Source organism: Podarcis filfolensis (assembly GCF_964270895.1).
Source record: "Podarcis filfolensis genome assembly, chromosome: 2".
NCBI classification, from domain to species: domain Eukaryota; kingdom Metazoa; phylum Chordata; class Lepidosauria; order Squamata; family Lacertidae; genus Podarcis; species Podarcis filfolensis.
In genome coordinates, this window is record NC_139605.1 from 55,822,073 (window position 1) to 55,839,120 (window position 17,048).

A 17,048-nucleotide genomic window follows, 5' to 3' on the forward strand; every position below is an offset into this window, starting at 1 on the left:
TGCAGCCTCCATAAGTCAACTGAACCCCAGAATGTGTCCTAGCCCTCACTGCTGGATGAAGAGTTCCCATATTGGTTTCTGCCAAAGGTTTTAATGCATAATTCAGAACTGTTCATGGGCAAGGTTACAAAGTGCAGCAAGTATATAAGAGGCATAAATACATGGCTAAGCACAAAATAAGAAGTTGATCCAACAAAAGCTATGCCCTCTGGGCCTCCTTTTTGAAGAGTGGAGTGGGCACAGAATTAGTGTGGCAATTGTCTGGAGTTCTGGGACTGGGCAAAAAATAATGGGCAGTCCTTCAGGAGGGTTGTGAGGTCTGTTCACAAAAACTCTTGAGAGGTAGGTTGAGAGGCAGCCACTGGCCCAACTTCACGGCTGCGTAGGGATTTGAACACTGATCTCCCAGGTTCTTGTTTGACACTCTACCCACTACACCACACTGGATCTCTTTTACTTTACTTTTTATTTTTTGTTAATGTATTCTGTTTTACTATGATGGCATGGTGAAGTATTATCTAAATAATTAAATTAAATAGCCTGCCCTGTGAGAATGCTAATGCCTAGCTATAATGAGGACTAGTTAATGAAGATTGGTTTAGAGTTCAAGGAGGTGTGGGAGATAGTTTTTCCATTCCTTCCCTTTGGGAGATTTTCCATTCCTTCTCTTTGGAAGACTTAAATACACATCCATTCTGGTTTAAGTAATTCCCACTGGATTCAATGGGGCTTTTACTTCCAAGTAACGTATAAAGCATCGGGCCGTTCCTGGCCTACCTATACGTTTCACCTGCAACCTTATTCCTAACGGCAACCCAAAGGAGCCCATCCTTGTTCCTCTGCACTCTGCACGCGCACCACATGTAGGACTTCACGCCCTCCGAAAGTGCCCGTGGCACCTCCCACCATAACTGACGAGCAACTTCTCGCCCAATCACACATTTGCACGGGCAACGCTTCCAGCCAAGGGAGGGCGGGGGGGCGAGCGCGTGGAGCCGAGCCCGTCCAATTCCTCCCTGCAAGCGACCCGATTGGCCGCTCCTTTTTCAAGACTCCCCCCGCCCCCGCGCCACACCCCACCTCCAAAAAGGCCGTTGGAGCCAATCGCCCCGCGAGGGAGGGTCTCCGCGCTCCCGGCCCGCCCCTCCTGTCCCTCCAATGAAAAAGAAGGGCAGAGAGGAGGCGGAGGGGGGCCCGCCCGGCCAACCGGGAGCCGATGCGGGCCGTGCTGGAACGGGGATTGGCCGGGGCCTGCAGGCAGTGGGCGGGGCTATGCTGGAGGTAGGCGTTGGAGGTTGCTGAGGTGCCGGACCCAGCGGGCGGAGCGAGGGGTGGGGAGGGGGGGATCCGAGCCTGAGTGGTAAGAGGTGACGGCGGCGGCAGCAGCAGGAACGGCTGAGGCGCCGCGGGCGGGCCCCGATGGAGCTCGAGAATATCGTGGCCAATACGGTGCTGCTCAAGGCGCGAGAGGGTGAGGAGCCGGCCTGGGGTCGCAGGGGGCGAGTGCGTGAGGGAAACTGAGGGAAGAAGGAGCCCAGGAAGCCCCCCGGTGCCGTTGGGCGAGCGAGGGCATGGCGGCGCTCTCCCGGCCCGGGCATCTCCCCTCCTGCTCGGGGTCACCCCTTTCGCACGAGCCGCGGAGCTGCGCGTGGAGCGGCGGCGCCTGAGGCAGCGAGAGAGGTTCGCGGGCTGGGCGAGGCGAGAAGCGCGCTCCCCTTGCTGAAAGAGAGCCCTTCGGAGCCCGGCGTTGAGTGCCCGGCAGCGGTGGGGTGGGGATGGGTGGCCGCTGTCAAAGGCGCGGGAGGGAGGCGGAGAGGCGGCGTTGCGTGTTAGGACCCGGCCCTCCAGCTCTTTCTCCTTCTTCTTCCTCCCCCCGCCACCCCACCCCTCTTTCCTCCCTCCCTGTGTGCTGGTGGGGGGGGGGTATATCCGAAAGTAGAAAAACTGCGGAGCTTTGGAGTTAAGGACCAGCCAGCACATGCTTATAGAGGCCTCACAAAAGACCGAGGAACGTAGTGACGTGGGTTGTGGCCGAATGATGCTTTCTGCAGACACGGTTCGTTGCTTTTATCTGGCAGCTTCCTCTTGATAAAGGCTTTGAACTGTTCTTGTTCCCCGGAACCGATGTAGAGATCAGTGAAAGTTTGCACTCTTCTCCAAAAACGCTCATAAGAAGCACTCGCCCAAATATAGGGCTGCCATCTCACCTCCCTAGACTGAGAGGAGCTAATAAATTGACAAGATTTGGATGCTAGTAGAGTCAGAGGCATGCTACCCATTGCACTACTTAACTCTAGGTGGAGCATCAGAAGTTGTTGGTTTTTAAAAAAATATTGTAGTTTTAGTACAGTGGTACCTCGCAAGACGAATGCCTCGGAAGACGAAAAACTCGCAAGACGAAAGAGTTTTTCGTTTTTTGAGTTGCTTCGCAAGACGATTTTCCCTATGGGCTTGCTTCGCAAGACGAAAACGTCTTGCGAGTTTGTTTCCTTTTTTCTTAAAACCGCTTGAAGAGGTGCAGTTGCGACTGACCGTGCTTCGCAAGACGAAAAACCGCGCAAGATGAAAAGACTCGCGGAACGAATTAATTTCGTCTTGCGAGGCACCACTGTACATCTCTTGAATGGGTTTCCTCATAGGAACAATGTTCTCTTGCCATAGAGCAGCAGAGATGTTCTAGAATTGGCTTCTGACTTGGCATATGTGCATGAGATTCCATAAGGGACTGCTGCATTAAAAAACACAGGTCTGAGTGCTGGAATCTTGCCCCGCTTTCTTTAGCAGACTTTGGCAATGCTTTTTATTGGGATACTCTGCTGCCAGATATTTTCCTCTGTGTCAAAATTGTAAGCCTTAAATTTAAGGGAACAATTTGGCTTTGTAGTAGTGACTCATTTTTGTGTATAACCAGACACAGGCTTATATTTAAGAGTCTGAAAAACAGAGGGTTCACAGCTCACTAATGAGGTAATGTAAAATGTGAAAGCAACTTTTATCAGGGTCTTTCTTTTGATCATCTGCACATGGAGAAGAAAATGAATGAGGAAGAAGATGAAGCAACCTTTTCCCTTACTGCAGAATACATTCTTTCCACAGCCTTAGATACCATCCTGGAGCAGAAGTGTCAGTTTAGTTTGCTCCTCAACTCTGATTTCTTTACTCTTGTTTCCACTATTTTATTTAGAAAAGTTGCAGATCTTAGCAAGTAGAACCCCACTTGACAATTTCCAGAGGGACAACCACCTGTTGCAACAAAAAATAAAGTATTGAAGCACCTTAAAAACCACGTATTATGGCATAAGCTTCTGTGGACTATATTCTAATCCCCAAAAGCTTGTTCCATAGTAAAAATGATAGTCTTTAAGGCAGCTTTCCCAACTTTGGGTCTTCAGATGTTGTTGGACTACAGCTTTCATAATCTGTGACTGCTGGCTATACTGGCTGAGGGTGAAGGGAGCTGTAGATCAACAGGATTTGGGTTCTCACAGGGGTGGCACTGTGGTCTAAACCACTGAGCCACTTGGGCTAAACAGCGTTTCTGTGCGCTGCTCTGGTTTTGGTGTTCTGTTGCGCCAGAAGCGGCTTAGTCATGCTGGCCACATGACCCAGAAAAACTGCAGACAAATGCCGGCTCCCATGGCCCGTAAAGCGAGATGAGCGCCTCAACCCCAGAGTCGCCTGCAACTGGACTTAACTGTCAGGGGTCCTTTACCTTTACAGCAGGACTTGGTAGAACTGTCTTTGTAGCTGCATATGAATCTCTATAGAGCCACTTATTTTGAATTACAGTGGTACCTTGGGTTAAGAACTTAATTCGTTTTGGAGGTCCATTCTTAACCTGAAACTGTTCTTAACCTGAGGTACCACTTTAGCTAATGGGGCCTCCCGCTGCTGCCGCACAATTTCTGTTCTCATCCTGAAGCAAAGTTCTTAATCCGAGGTACTATTTCTGGGTTAGCGGAGTCTAACCTGAAGCGTCTGTAACCCGAGGTACCATTGTATATGTCCTCTTTTTGCTAGTCAGTAAGAAGGGGCATGAGAATACTGAAGTCACACCACCTGAATGTGGAAGTCCTATCCCCCTCTGGTTTAGTTCTTGAGACTTCCAAGCACTTATGTCTTGTAAATGAAAACTGGGTGCCTTCAGTTGCTCAGTTCTCAACTCAGAACCAAATTCTGTGTAATGTTATGGCAGCACAGTAGATTATACCTACCCCATAGTTTTCAATTAGCCTACTTCACAGTATGCTATAAACACACTGCCTAATTAATATCTTCATTCCAGCCAGACGATACTCAGCCTTTAATGCAAAATTATTGCTAGCTGAGGTTGTGTTGCTGAAGGTTTTGGCTGCCTAAAGACAGTGAATATTAAAACCATCACCGTCCATTCTTAGCTTGCCACCCTAGCTTTTTCAGCCATTCTCCTAAAAGCTTTTTCATTATACAGGTATATACTGTACATCCCCACACCAGACATATAAATGCATAATTTGCGTGAAATGAAAGTAAATCAACCAAACTGTCGTGCGAGTCTTAAATGTAGAACGTTTTATAGTGGAAGTGGCCCAAGCATGAAAGAGCTACAACATAATGCTAATCAAAAGAGATTTTAAGAGCTTTGTACTCTCTGGCTCTTTGGCAATGAATCCGGGTTCCTTTCATCCAGAGAAACAGGTGTTTCTTGATCATTTGGTAACAGACAGAAGCTGTATAAAGTTAGAATTTCTAAGAACTGGTCTTGTTAAAGGCCTTGTTAAAAAAAGAAACAAACCCTAAACCTTAGAATTACAGCAAATGTACGTTCCATGGGTAGGCAAAGTAAGGCCCAGGGGCTGGATCCGGCCCAGTCGCCTTCTAAATCTGGCCCACGAACGGTCCGTGAATCAGCGTGTTTTTACATGAGTAGAATGTGTGCTTTTATTTAAAATGCATCTCTGGGTTAATTTTGGGGCATAGGAATTCATTCATTTTTTCCCCAAAATATAGTCTGCCCCCCCTAAGGTCTGAGGGACAGTGGACTGGCACCCTGCTGAAAAAGTTTGCTGACCCCTGGTATATTCAAAGTACTTAATTCACAGGGTTTTGTACTGCCATGGATTAAAGCATTCATATACTGAATCATGGGAAGCCAAGAGTAAGAATATGGTGAAAGATTAAAATTGGAGTTCTTGATTTATATGAAGTTTTATGAAGTAGGTTGTGAAGCAAAAATAACATTGGCAGCTTCTTTCTCTCATCAGATTGGGATGAGAGAATTGAGGAATGTTTTTTTTTTATGAGAAATAAAAATTGAGTTCAGCATTGATAAACGTAAGGCTGTATGAAATCTGTATATGATACTGAGGCCTAAGTATTCCTTGCCATGAATTACTGACCTTTGTTTTTAAGAGAAGCTGCCAGGCCATTAGGCCTGAAAGGCTTTCTGGCAAGAGTTTAGGGTTCCCCATCACTTCTTCTATTAGTTTTTGTCCAAATGGAATTGGGTCCAATTTAAATATCCATTAAATGTTTCACATTTGGCTGGGCAATAGAAGATGACCAGACATTTCTGTATTGTACATGGGTTCTAAGGTCCTGAAGACATCTGCTTTAACTCTTAAAAGTAAGTTTCTATATACATTGAAAATTTAATGGCATTAGGTCTTCAGTGTGCGAACAATAAGATATACAATTTTAGATCTTGTGAACTGGGTCTCTCTGAATCCATATAATAAGTGATGGGCTTGCTCATAATTGTGAACATTTAAGCTAAGCAGGCTGGAGTTCTTGATCGTGCTAGGTGGCTGAAAAGCTTAGCTTGTGTAAAACTTCAATTCTCTGCCTCCCCCTGACCTTTTAGCTTGTCAGGAATTATTTCTTGGGTATACAGCCTCAAGGAAGGTGAGCCTGTGAACACTAAAATCAATAAGAAAAGTCATTTGATTTTAAGTAGGCATATAAAAGTTTGCCATGTATAGATTGTTGTTCTATCTCATCGAAGGAAATGTAACTACTCAGAAATGGCTATGGTAGCATTTGAGAAGTTGCTTTATATACAATAGCCACTAAGAACTACCATTTCCATGAATTTTTTATGCACTGTTTTGTAATTGAGTTTAAGTACGGTAGTTATGTAAATTAGATGAAGCCGTTGAGCTCATTGTACATTTCCAGCATGCCCTCTTAAAGCCAAATGTGACAATTTTTCTATATAGAAAACACTTCTGTTCAGGAAAACAGAAAGGAAAGTGCCTGTACACATTCAAGAAGATGATGATGATTAACCTAGCACCATATGAACACTTCACAAAAAATAGATAACAGGTCCCTAGTTGGACTTACAATCTAAAATAAACATAGGGAAGCAATGGAGGAAGGGAAATGGAGGCATGGGTAGATGAGATCTGCTACAGAAGATGTGCTACACATGCATTTATTAGCACGCAAATATTTCAGTACATGCACTGAAACCCACTTAGCAGCTTGTGTACAAAAAGATATACACTTGGTTGTTTGCGTGGTCTTACATAGGAGTACTGTGACTAGGAACTATTCATTTGAAATAGCCTTTGATGCAGCACCTCGCACCACAGTATATTGCCTCTTCATGTACTTCTAGCCTTGGCTTATTCCAAACTGAAATGTTCTGCATCTCAAATGTTGTGAACTGCCCTGAAATCCACGGGTATAGCAGAATACAAATTTAATAAATAACAATAATAATTATTACTGCTTGCTAAAACAACTACCGTATATTCTGGTTCAGGCTGCAGGCTCACTGCTGACTTATGGGGCTGTGACTTATGCCTCACTAACAGATTCTCATACTTTTTAGGGCAACCCTCTTATGGTAATAACAGCAGAATTAGGAGGGAATTGAATATATTATTCACTTAAATTGTACAGATCCCTATGAGACGGTAAGCTTAAGTGCAGGGCTGTATGTACTGTCATGTAAATGAACATACTGTTCTAAGCTAGCCAAAAAACCATACCAAGAAAATTCTGACTTCAACAACCTATGTCAGTAATGTATGTTTACTGATGCTACATCATTTTGCTTCTGCTAGTCAAAGGAAGAAGCAACCAGATATGACACCGAGGCAGCCCCCATAGGCAACTGGAAATCCTGCTAAGCCGCTTCTGGTTTAAAAATGACATAAAACCTTGGAAGCCAGTCTTAAACCATAAGGAATAATTCAGCATCTAACCATTTCTTTTTTATATATTTTAAATGCTAAAATTCTTAGGAGGATGAATTGTATACATAGTGGATCCCATGTTCAAATACTTGTGAAAGGGGCTGGCTATATTTACTGGTGATAAAGGAGAAGAGAAGATTCAGGAGAAGATACTGTACTCCCTCTGCCTTTTCTCTTTAAAAATGCTTTTGCTGCAGTAGCGCTGACCAGCAGAGATAAAATTGCATGGAGTGGTGGTTGAGATACTGTTTTCTTTCTTTCCCTTTGTACTGAGTTGTAATGGGGGGCGGGTGGACTTTCAGCTCTGGCCTTGTTGAGAGGTGAAGCTGGGGACTTTTTTGCAGCAGAGATCTCTCAATGCCCCACCTACCTTCCTTCAGTGAGAAAGTATTGTGCAGCCCACTGCCTTGATTCACTTCCTTCCTAGATTTGTACAGTCAATAATATGGCTCAACTCTTAGCTTCTTTTAGGCAATGCATCTTTTCTTATGGGGGGTAGGGGACCTAGACAAGAATTGCTACGGACCATGCATGTGTGTTCTTTCTGCCCCTATCTTCCCCACAGCAGGATGCCAATGTAAAATATTTTAGAGTAGAACTTGTCTCAAAGCCACTGTCCCTTCTGTCTTAAATGATTTGCCTAATGGACAGCACTCTGGCAATTATTTCCATATAATAATGTTATGTTGGAGCCATGTTTCTTAGAAGTGCTTATCTCCTCCCATTCAGCCAGTTTCTGTTGATTATAATGGAGCTGTAGTGAATATAGCCTTTATTTAATAAGTTGGCTGAGGGTGGGTAACCTCAGGCCCAGGTGCCAAATGTTGCCCTCAGACCTCTATCTAGCCTTCAGGTCTTTGCCAATGCAGTGCCTCCTCCCCAGGTCACACCCCTCACTGGCCTTGCACTTCATCTTCCTATAGCATTTTTGTGTCCTTGAACTGCAACAATACCTCTTGCTTGCTTGCTTGCTTGGATGGAGAGGGTTGTTTGTCTGACCATAGCTGCCATTCGCCACATAGGTAGGTGTCCCTTGCATTGAAAAACACCCCCCCCCAGTCTAGCCTATCAGGAATTCCATTTAGACCCATAACCCGTGTTGGCTGGTAACCAACCCGTGTTGGCTGGTACAGTACCAAGATGTAGTAGGCACTATATTATATACAGCTAGCTACTTCCCCTACCCTCATTTGAATAGCCTGTTGTAGTGGCAGTAAGTGGACACAATAAACCAGGCTGGCAACCTGTAGTTTAACCATGTTGCTGAGGGCTGGCTTGTTTTAGTTGTCTTGTACTGCTGACAGGTATGTATAGATTGAACAGCTTAGCAAACTGCAGTCCTGCTCATATATGAGCAGTAATTGTAGTAAGAAGTGTGAGTCGATGCTGGAATTGTATGTGGCAAATGCAGATTCAAATCTTTCTTCAGTTAGGAAGTTAATGGGTAGTCTGGCATGTCACTGTTTCTTGGCCTCTGCAGATTTTAGAACTATGCTTGTCCAATTCAGTTTTGTTAGTGTGGGAAAGAGACCTAAGTAGTCTCATGCAGTCTGGAAGTCTTTGCTCAGGGCTGTTAAAAAGGCCTAATTATGCGACCTTGCTGGGTGGGAAGGAGGTGGCTTCCCTGTAGGCTCGCTTTTTCTTCTGATGGTATGTGGTGTGTATAGAAGTAGGTGGTATGTATAGAACAAGCAGTATTTTCAATCCCTAAATCTTATCATGCACAATAGTGCCTGAAGGCAAGCTAGAAGGCCTGGGCAATTAGCCCTAATACCTCCTATTAGCATGGTAAAATCTGCAGTGCCAGTTAGCCTCCTTCATTCAAAATGCTAATTAACTATCCCTTTATTCATTGGAAGAAAGAACTAAAGCAATAGATATCCTCATGCACTGTTTCAGACTGAAGTGGTTAACTTATGGCTAACTTTTGAATCCCTTTCAGCACTTAAGTTGAAATTTAGGAATGGCTGTGTCAATAAATTCTTCCTTCTTGGCAATTAGGTATATTTTAATTTAGTCAATCATGTAATAGGTTTATGTTACAAAATGAATATGGATTTTGAATTTGATGTTTGTAATTTTGTAAAAAAAAATCGGTTTTGGAATAAAGTTTAAAAAAAAATCTTCCTTCTTGGCATTTGGTTACTTGACTGTAATGCGTACCTGTAACTGTAGTATGCAAGACACTCTGAACTATCATATTTCAGTGCATTGTATATCCAGCCAACTGAAGTTTAGTTACAGGGAGGCAATCTGTGACCTTAACCAAGTTCTTAACCTGAATATTTGAACTTTTCTGAAATGGTGATGTGGACAGTGCTCAGAAAAGTCTTGGAGCAAATTTGGCCAATTGTTTCCTGACCACCTTTAAAAGGAATTCTGATATGACTGAAATGTTAATAACAGAACATCAGAGGGTGAACATACTGATCAGCTTCTGTTCTTGGTTTTCCTGCTGATTCCCCCCCCCCCCCAATTCTGTGTCATGCAGGTGGAGGAGGAAACCGAAAAGGCAAGAGTAAAAAATGGCGCCAAATGCTACAGTTCCCACACATCAGCCAATGTGAAGATCTTCGGCATACTTTGGGTAAGGAGCATGCTTGCATTGGGGAAATGCTGTCTTCCCTGCTTTCTTGTGTATGGAGTGGAAGTGGCTGGGTTACAAAGAAGCCTTGAGTACTTGGCATAAGATCTTATACATTCACCCTATTGTAAGCTATGCTTGTTCATATGATTGCCTGATGATGCAGGATTTTGTGGCGGTAGCATTGTCATTACCAAACACTCCTGTGCAATTATTTTGCCTTAGTATTGCATCACCATGACCCTCTGGCAGTATTGTGAGAGGTTCTAGTTCAGTAATAGAGCATATACTTTATACGCATTAAGTCCCAGATGCAGTCTTGGGTATCTGAACTGGGAACTGCCTCTGCTTGAGATGTTGTAGAGCAGCTGCTACTCAAGAGTAGGCAGTATTGGGCTAGATGGACCGGACATCAGACTTGGTACAAGGCATCTTCATAAGTTCAGGGATGCCTTTCTCCTCTTGCAAAGTTTACCTGATCTCATTTTAAGCAGCTACTTTACTGCTCTCCTTAATTTCACTTGCATTCCCCTGGGAACCAGTGATTTTATTCCACCTGTGTCAAAATCCAAGCAGTCTCCTCTCCCACTTCTACTGGCTTAATCATTCCTGGGGAACTCCAGCCAGGTCTTCCCTGATCCCTTTGAAGTGCTTATGAAGTATTGGGGAAAACTGCATGTCAGTTTAGAGCAGGGTCAGCAACCTTTTTTAGCCATGGGCCAGTCCACCGTCCCTCAGACCATGTGGTGGGGTGGACTATATTTTGGGGGTGGAAATGAACAAATTCCTATGCCCCACAAATAACCCAGAGATGCATTTTAAATAAAAGGGCACATTCTACTCATGTAAAAACATGCTGATTCCCGGACCGTCCGTGGGCCAGATTGAGAAGGTGATTGGGCCGCATCCGGCTCCCGGGCCTTAGGTTGCCTACCCCTGCTTTAGAGCCTGTATTCCTGCTCCAAGTTGGAGCTTGGTTGCTTCTTTTCTTCCACCTATTAACTATACAGCTCCTCATCTCTAATTATAGTGAACAAAAAATGCTCATTGAGAAGGCTGTGAACAGTTAGATGTGGTATGGGAAAACTTGAACTGTTGCCTGGCAAGTTGAAATCATGCAGTCTTCTAGCTTAAGCTTGGTTTCTGAATAGCAGTTAAAGCAATTTCTTCTTAAATGCTAGCTGGGGCCTCTTTCACTATCAGGATGCCAGCCCACAGACCTATCCAAGGGGAAAGTTGTTGACTTTCTCTGTAGAGCATCCCTTCAAATCAAGCCTGGGGCGCTTGCAACTCTCCAGATGTTTCTGCTCTTTGACTGTTGACCATGCTGATCAGGGCTAATGGAAGTTGGAGAGGCACATGTTCTCCAGGCAGGCTTCAAATTATTGGTGACAAAGGAATTCTTGGGAGTGACAAAATTGTGAAAATAGCCCAAGGTACAGAATAGAATGCTGCACAGAGTTTCTTGTTACTGACAGGACTTGCTCAGCCTGGCTGCATTAGAATCTCTTTGCTATCGGGTGTATGGTAGCTGTACAGATTTCCTTGCAGTTGACAACAGTGGTTCTTGTTCCCAAGATCATGTGCCTTGATACAGCAGTACCATTAATTATTTAAAAAGAGGCCTTTTATAGATGACTTGAATGCTACTCTAAATCAAGATTTATCTGTTAGATTTGGATTTCTTTTGGTGGTGATTATTTCTGGAAGCCCAGCCAGATGGGCGGGGTATAAATTATTATTATTATTATTATTATTATTATTATTATTCTGGAATAATGGTGTAAATTATTTTCTAGCACTATAGATTCTTTGAAGAAGAACTGGCAGTTTGAATAGGTCTTACGTGGTACTGTTTTTCGTGGGGGTTTTTTGTAGAAGGATGTTCCTTAATTCTAATAAACATTCAATAGTAACATTGTTACTTTTCAAATTTATAACATCAGGTTATGGGTTTACCATAAAAGGTTATTGAGATGAGTGAGAGAAACTCATTCCATTAAACACTTGATGATTTGCTTACACCCTGGTCATGCGGATTTCTGGGTTACTATTCATAAGACTCTGAATACTGATTTCTGGATCTTATTCAGACTATTGGCCCATCAAACTCAGCATTGTCTAGACTACACAGACTTAGCAGCTCTTTGGGGTTTCACTTTCCCAGCTCTGCCTGGAGATATCGGGGATTGAACCTGGAACCCCCTGCATGAAAAACATGTGCTTTACCGCTTCACTATGGTCCTTTCCCTGAAAGAGCTTAATGTGTCCCTTCAGCTCAATGTCCTTTTCAGTTTCTCTCCCTGTATACTTCCCCTCCCCCTTGTTGATCCAAGCTGGACCATGTCAGGGTTTCCTTGTGTTGTCCACAATAATGCCCAGTTGTGAAGTGGTTTCACTTTAATATTCCATTTCCTTACAATGTTCATTATCTTGTGTTCGATTGAAGATAAAAATCACTGCTGGTTTTCTGCCAGTATTCTAGTGCTGACTCTTGAAACTCGCATTCTTCCTTTATAGCCTAGCCATTTGTCCACTTTGAACTCAGTTGGCCTGGCTTTGTTTGGATAACATTTTTCTCTTTCACTATCTTTGCTCTGGGAAAAGTCCCTGTTATTTCCCTGTCCTCCTTCTATCTCCTTATAGTGTCTAGTTTGCAGCTTGCCAGAACGTTCTTCTGTCATAGTTTGAACAAAATAACTTTGGACATGGTACATTGACTAGGGAGCTGCTGGTTGTCTGGTGTATTTTGTGTGTCTGTAAAAACTGGCTGTTCTTAGTAACTGTATGAAGAAGTCCTATTCTAGGGGAGTCTGTGGCCCTCTAGATGCTATTAAACTATGGTTTCCATCAACCCTGGCCATTCGTGTTGCTGACTTGTGCTTCGGGGAGTTAAAGTACAATATTAATTGGATGGTAGGTTCTCCATCCCTGCCTATGGACTTTCTTTCCCTTTGAAAGAATGGGGGAAACTTGAGATTCCCTACTCTTTTATACTTCTTGTGTGTTAATTTCCTTTCCTCCCTCCCATTATGGAGACATTGGACCAGGTTGATTTAACACAGAGCTGCCTGCCTAGAGCAAAGCTCTTGCCTCTATGTGGCCTGGGTAGAAAATAATTTTTCTGCAAAAAGTGTCCATTATCCAACAGAGCTATGAAGAATCCTCTAATCCTGCCAGGCTCTGACCCCTTCACCTTCCTTCATTCAATACACTCATTTCCTGCAAGAGAAGGAAATGGTGCAGTTTGCATATGGCCCCTTCCCCCCCCCTCCACACTTTCTGCATTGGCTTTGTTTTCTTCGACTGTATTCTTACATCAGGAAACCACAGCTTCCTTAGAGCAACTGCTGCACAGAAGAGAACACTTACAACATGCTCCGTAAGAGAGTTGGGGTGGGGTGATTTACAGAAGAACAGCTTCCTGGGAAGTGATGATTAAACTAATTCCACCACAGTGGGTGGGGCCGTGGGCATAGCGGGGGGGGGGCAGTGAGGGATAGTTGCCCCCATCAATAAAAATCAATAAAAATACATAGCTAACTGAGGTTCTGCCGCCCTAACAAAAGGCCTGCCCCCCCCCCGAAATCCTGGCTACACCTATGGGTGGAGCTACAAAGTACTGCCAGGTTCATTCAAAATATTGCCAGCTGTGGAAGATAAACAAACCCATAAACTGCAAGAAGCATCATCACAGTTCAGAGACATCAATCAGCCAGGCAAAAGCACTCCAGGACGGTGTGGAGCAGCGATGGGGAAGGGGCATGACACGGGGAGAATCTTGAGGGCAGGGTAGACGCTTGGTAGGCTGTATTGGCACCTGGGCTTGAGGTTCCTCACCTCCAACATAGGGATGGAAGCATAGCTGGCCTGTTTCTTTCTTGCAAAGTTACAAGTTCCTGGATTTCTGCACACGCCTCTTGATCTGAGCATGAATCTTGATTAGAAGGAGAATTGGGGGCCCTGGAAAGGGATCATTAGCTACACTAGTCAGCCTGTACCCCACAGCCATAACCTACCTCTCCATAACTATTGTGGTTTTTCTATGTGCTTCAAGAAATTAATAATTAAAGGATTCTGTGAACCCAAAGCACTTGCCTACAGATGGAGACTGCCTACTGCTTCTCTGCATGATATTGCTGTTCTGGCCTCGCTGCCTTCTATTAGCCTCTGCTCATTAATTCTGCCATAGCTCTGCATCTTGTGTGAACTAATCATTCAGTTATACCTAATACAGCTGAATTAAGTTACCCTGAGGAGGCTGACCTGTTGCTTTGCTGTTGACGTCACTTCTCTAGCTTTGTCCCCTTCAGATTAGAAGACATGCCCAGATCAGGGGAAGAGGGCGGAATCCTTTTAACATGATTTAATAATGTCGTTCCTCCTGTGGTGAGAAAGAGAGAGTAAAATTGTTGATCATTGTCTTTCTGTATGAATAATTGAAAGCAATAAAATGTAAATTTCAAAAATAATGTCACTCCTCTTCTCCCTACTCCCTCCAATTATGTCAGCAATGTGAAGGAGAGGGAACAACACCTCTGGTATATAGACTTCAGGTTGAGAGCATAAAATCAAGCCATGAAAAATTAACCTAAATTTGGGGACTTGATATGTCTGACTTGTGGTTGTGCCAAGTAACTCCTCTGGTGGACAAGTTGACCTGTCTTTATTAGTATAGCCAAAATGGGGGGTGGGGGACACACCCTCATCCACTCGAACAAACCTATGACGCCCCAAAAGGCAAAAACATGAAAAGAAGCAAGCCTTAAGCTGGTGCCTGATAAGATCTCCCCTCCTCTTCTGAACAAGTGTTAAATAGTCTGTACTTTGATTTAAAATACCAGCAGCACCTTCCTAGGGAGCAATGAGTTGTGGTGATTCTGTCACATAGAAAAAGAAAAAAAAGGTTTATTGATATCCTGCTAGAGAAGATATGCGTCCGTGGATGTTTTCATCCTGCTTCAAAGAGATTTAATATTCCCTTGTATAGTTGTGGGGAACCTGTGGCTCTCCAGATGTTGCTGGGCCACAACTTCCATAATTTCTGGTACTGGCCATGCTGGCTGTGGCTGATGGGGGTTTGGAGTCCAACATCATCAGGAGGGCGACAAGTTCTCCATTCCTGCCATACGAGTTACCAGATATATTGCTTGGAAATTCACTCTCTGCTCCATGATTCAGCTGTGGCCATGCAGGTTCCTAAACTTTCAGATAAACAGCTGAGTGACTTTGCAAAAATAGTTCTGTGCAGTGGCCAGAAGGAAATGTCAGTCACTCAAGAGAGCACTTAAATTCTTGAAGATAAAGATTTAACATGAAGATCTTATGGCTGGGAATTAAAATGAGTCAGACACACAGGTTATCTGCTCCATTGAATAGCTTTCAGGACTTGGAATGGACCCTTCTCCTAATCTTGTTAGCCGCTCTGAGCCCGGCTTCGGCTGGGGAGGGCGGGATATAAATAAAATTTATTATTATTATTATTGTTATTGATTGCTAAAGGGGTTGCTTCAGATCAAGTAAATTCTTTTGAAAATGGATTTAGTGTCCTCCTCTCTTAAATGTTCCCTGATTGTGGTATGGGTTAGTAGCCGTTGACTAATGCTTTTTTCTTTTCTTTCCAGAGCGGGACTACCACAGTTTGTGTGAGAAGCAGCCCATTGGCCGTTTGCTTTTCAGACTGTTTTGTGAAACACGGCTTGAGCTTATGCGCTGCGTCAAGTTCCTGGATGCTGTGGTAAGCACACCTATGTGAGAACCCCTTCCTGGGGGTTAAGCATGGGAGCTGATTAACTGTAAGTTTTGAAGGAAGGGATCCTGGCATGTGGCCTATTGCAAATCCGAGTGTATGGAGGTGGTTTTATTCTTACCTCATTACTTTCACAGTACTCATATTCTGCTCATAGTGGAGTCTGGAATAGGTGGTGGTGGTTCTTGGACTATACAAGAATATGTGGTTGGTTTGCATCATTTCTGCATTTTTATTCTTGGGAGAGGTATGTAGAATAATTGAATATTGCTTTCTTATCCTCATTCTTACATAGGCAGAATATGAAGTAACCCCTGATGAAAAACTAAAAGAGTGTGGTCAGCTCCTGATTGAGACGTATTTGACCCCTAAGGTGAGATTTGCATTAGCTAAAAAGAGGGAAAGTTGCCTGAATGAGAGCTGCACTTGCCCTAGACTAAGCTGGGTCAAGGATATGCCTAAATATTACCAACAGGGAGTAAACATTGGTACCTAGGCCTGGCATTAGCTCCCAGCGGGTGTGGGGGGCCGAGAACCTCCTAAGACTTACACCAGGTTTAATTTTAAGTGCCTGGCACTCCAAGAGCTAATACCAAGAAGAAGAAGCATCCGCCATGCCCCACAGGCTCTCCCCATAATGGAGCAATACTATGTCTGGAGCCAGAGGCATTTGGGAGGAAAGGTAGTAGTGGCGGCATCTGTCCAGCACTTGTCCTTTGACTGCCAGGTACTCGGAAGAAACAAATTATTTGTGCCAGCACTGCTGCCTCCCCAAAGTGCTAACCTGACCCCCCAGCAAGCTTGGCATTATTACAATCTTTTTAAATTTTAAGGGCCTGGTGTTGAAGGAGAAGAACAAGGCCGGGCAGCTGCCATAGTCACACCATGCCACTTTCCCCTGGTGCTGTCCACCCCTGCCACTCTGTAAGCTCATTGGGGGTCACCCCAGGATGGTGCTTTGGAGGGACCCAGAGGCACCTAGCCCAGGATCTCCTTCAAACCTGGTGCTGAACTTGACTCTACCAGTCCATTAGTAAGTAGTACCTTCACCATGGTGATGCCCCAAATTTGGAACAGCTTCTTACATGAAGGGCACTTAGTGCTAACTTCATTGACATTCCAGGGTCAGACTCAGGCCTTCCTGGTTTCCCCAGACATTTATGAATACTTAGTTGCTGCAATAATGAATATGTAATTATTGTTGTTGGATCTGATTATCTGTTCTCGCTATTCATTGTTTTCTTGTATTGTTGGTTGCATTAATAATGTTGTTGCCTGCTCTGGGATTTATGGGAAGGGCAGGATATAAATTCATAGGTATTAAAAACAACAGAACTCTGATTTTCCTGTCTGATCCTGTCTATCCTCAGGGTGTGGATCATGTGCCTGAAGTGCCCTCAGAGCTAGTAAATCTGTGTTCTAAGCGACTGGAGCAGGAACCGGGTAAAGAGCTCTTTAAGGAATCTACCAAGTGAGTGGGGGGATTGGGAGGAATTTGTTTCATGATGTGCACATTTCCCAGGACAGTAGT

General features: G+C 44.1%; 1 protein-coding gene across 3 annotated transcripts in view; it reads left to right on the forward strand.

Moving 5' to 3' along the window:
* The first annotated feature begins 996 nt into the window (after positions 1-996).
* Positions 997-17,048, forward strand: part of GRK6 (G protein-coupled receptor kinase 6) — a 31,653-nt gene continuing 15,601 nt past the window's right edge. For 2 of the 3 annotated variants that reach the window (XM_083603694.1, XM_083603693.1), the window contains exons 1-5: positions 997-1,471; positions 9,676-9,771; positions 15,393-15,505; positions 15,813-15,890; positions 16,888-16,988. In XM_083603694.1, coding sequence (XP_083459820.1) covers positions 1,420-1,471; positions 9,676-9,771; positions 15,393-15,505; positions 15,813-15,890; positions 16,888-16,988 — 440 coding nt within the window. In that variant the 5' untranslated portion in view covers positions 997-1,419. Of the gene's footprint in view, positions 1,472-2,727; positions 2,747-9,675; positions 9,772-15,392; positions 15,506-15,812; positions 15,891-16,887; positions 16,989-17,048 lie in introns of those variants that run through there. The other variant, XM_083603695.1, reaches the window with a different exon arrangement.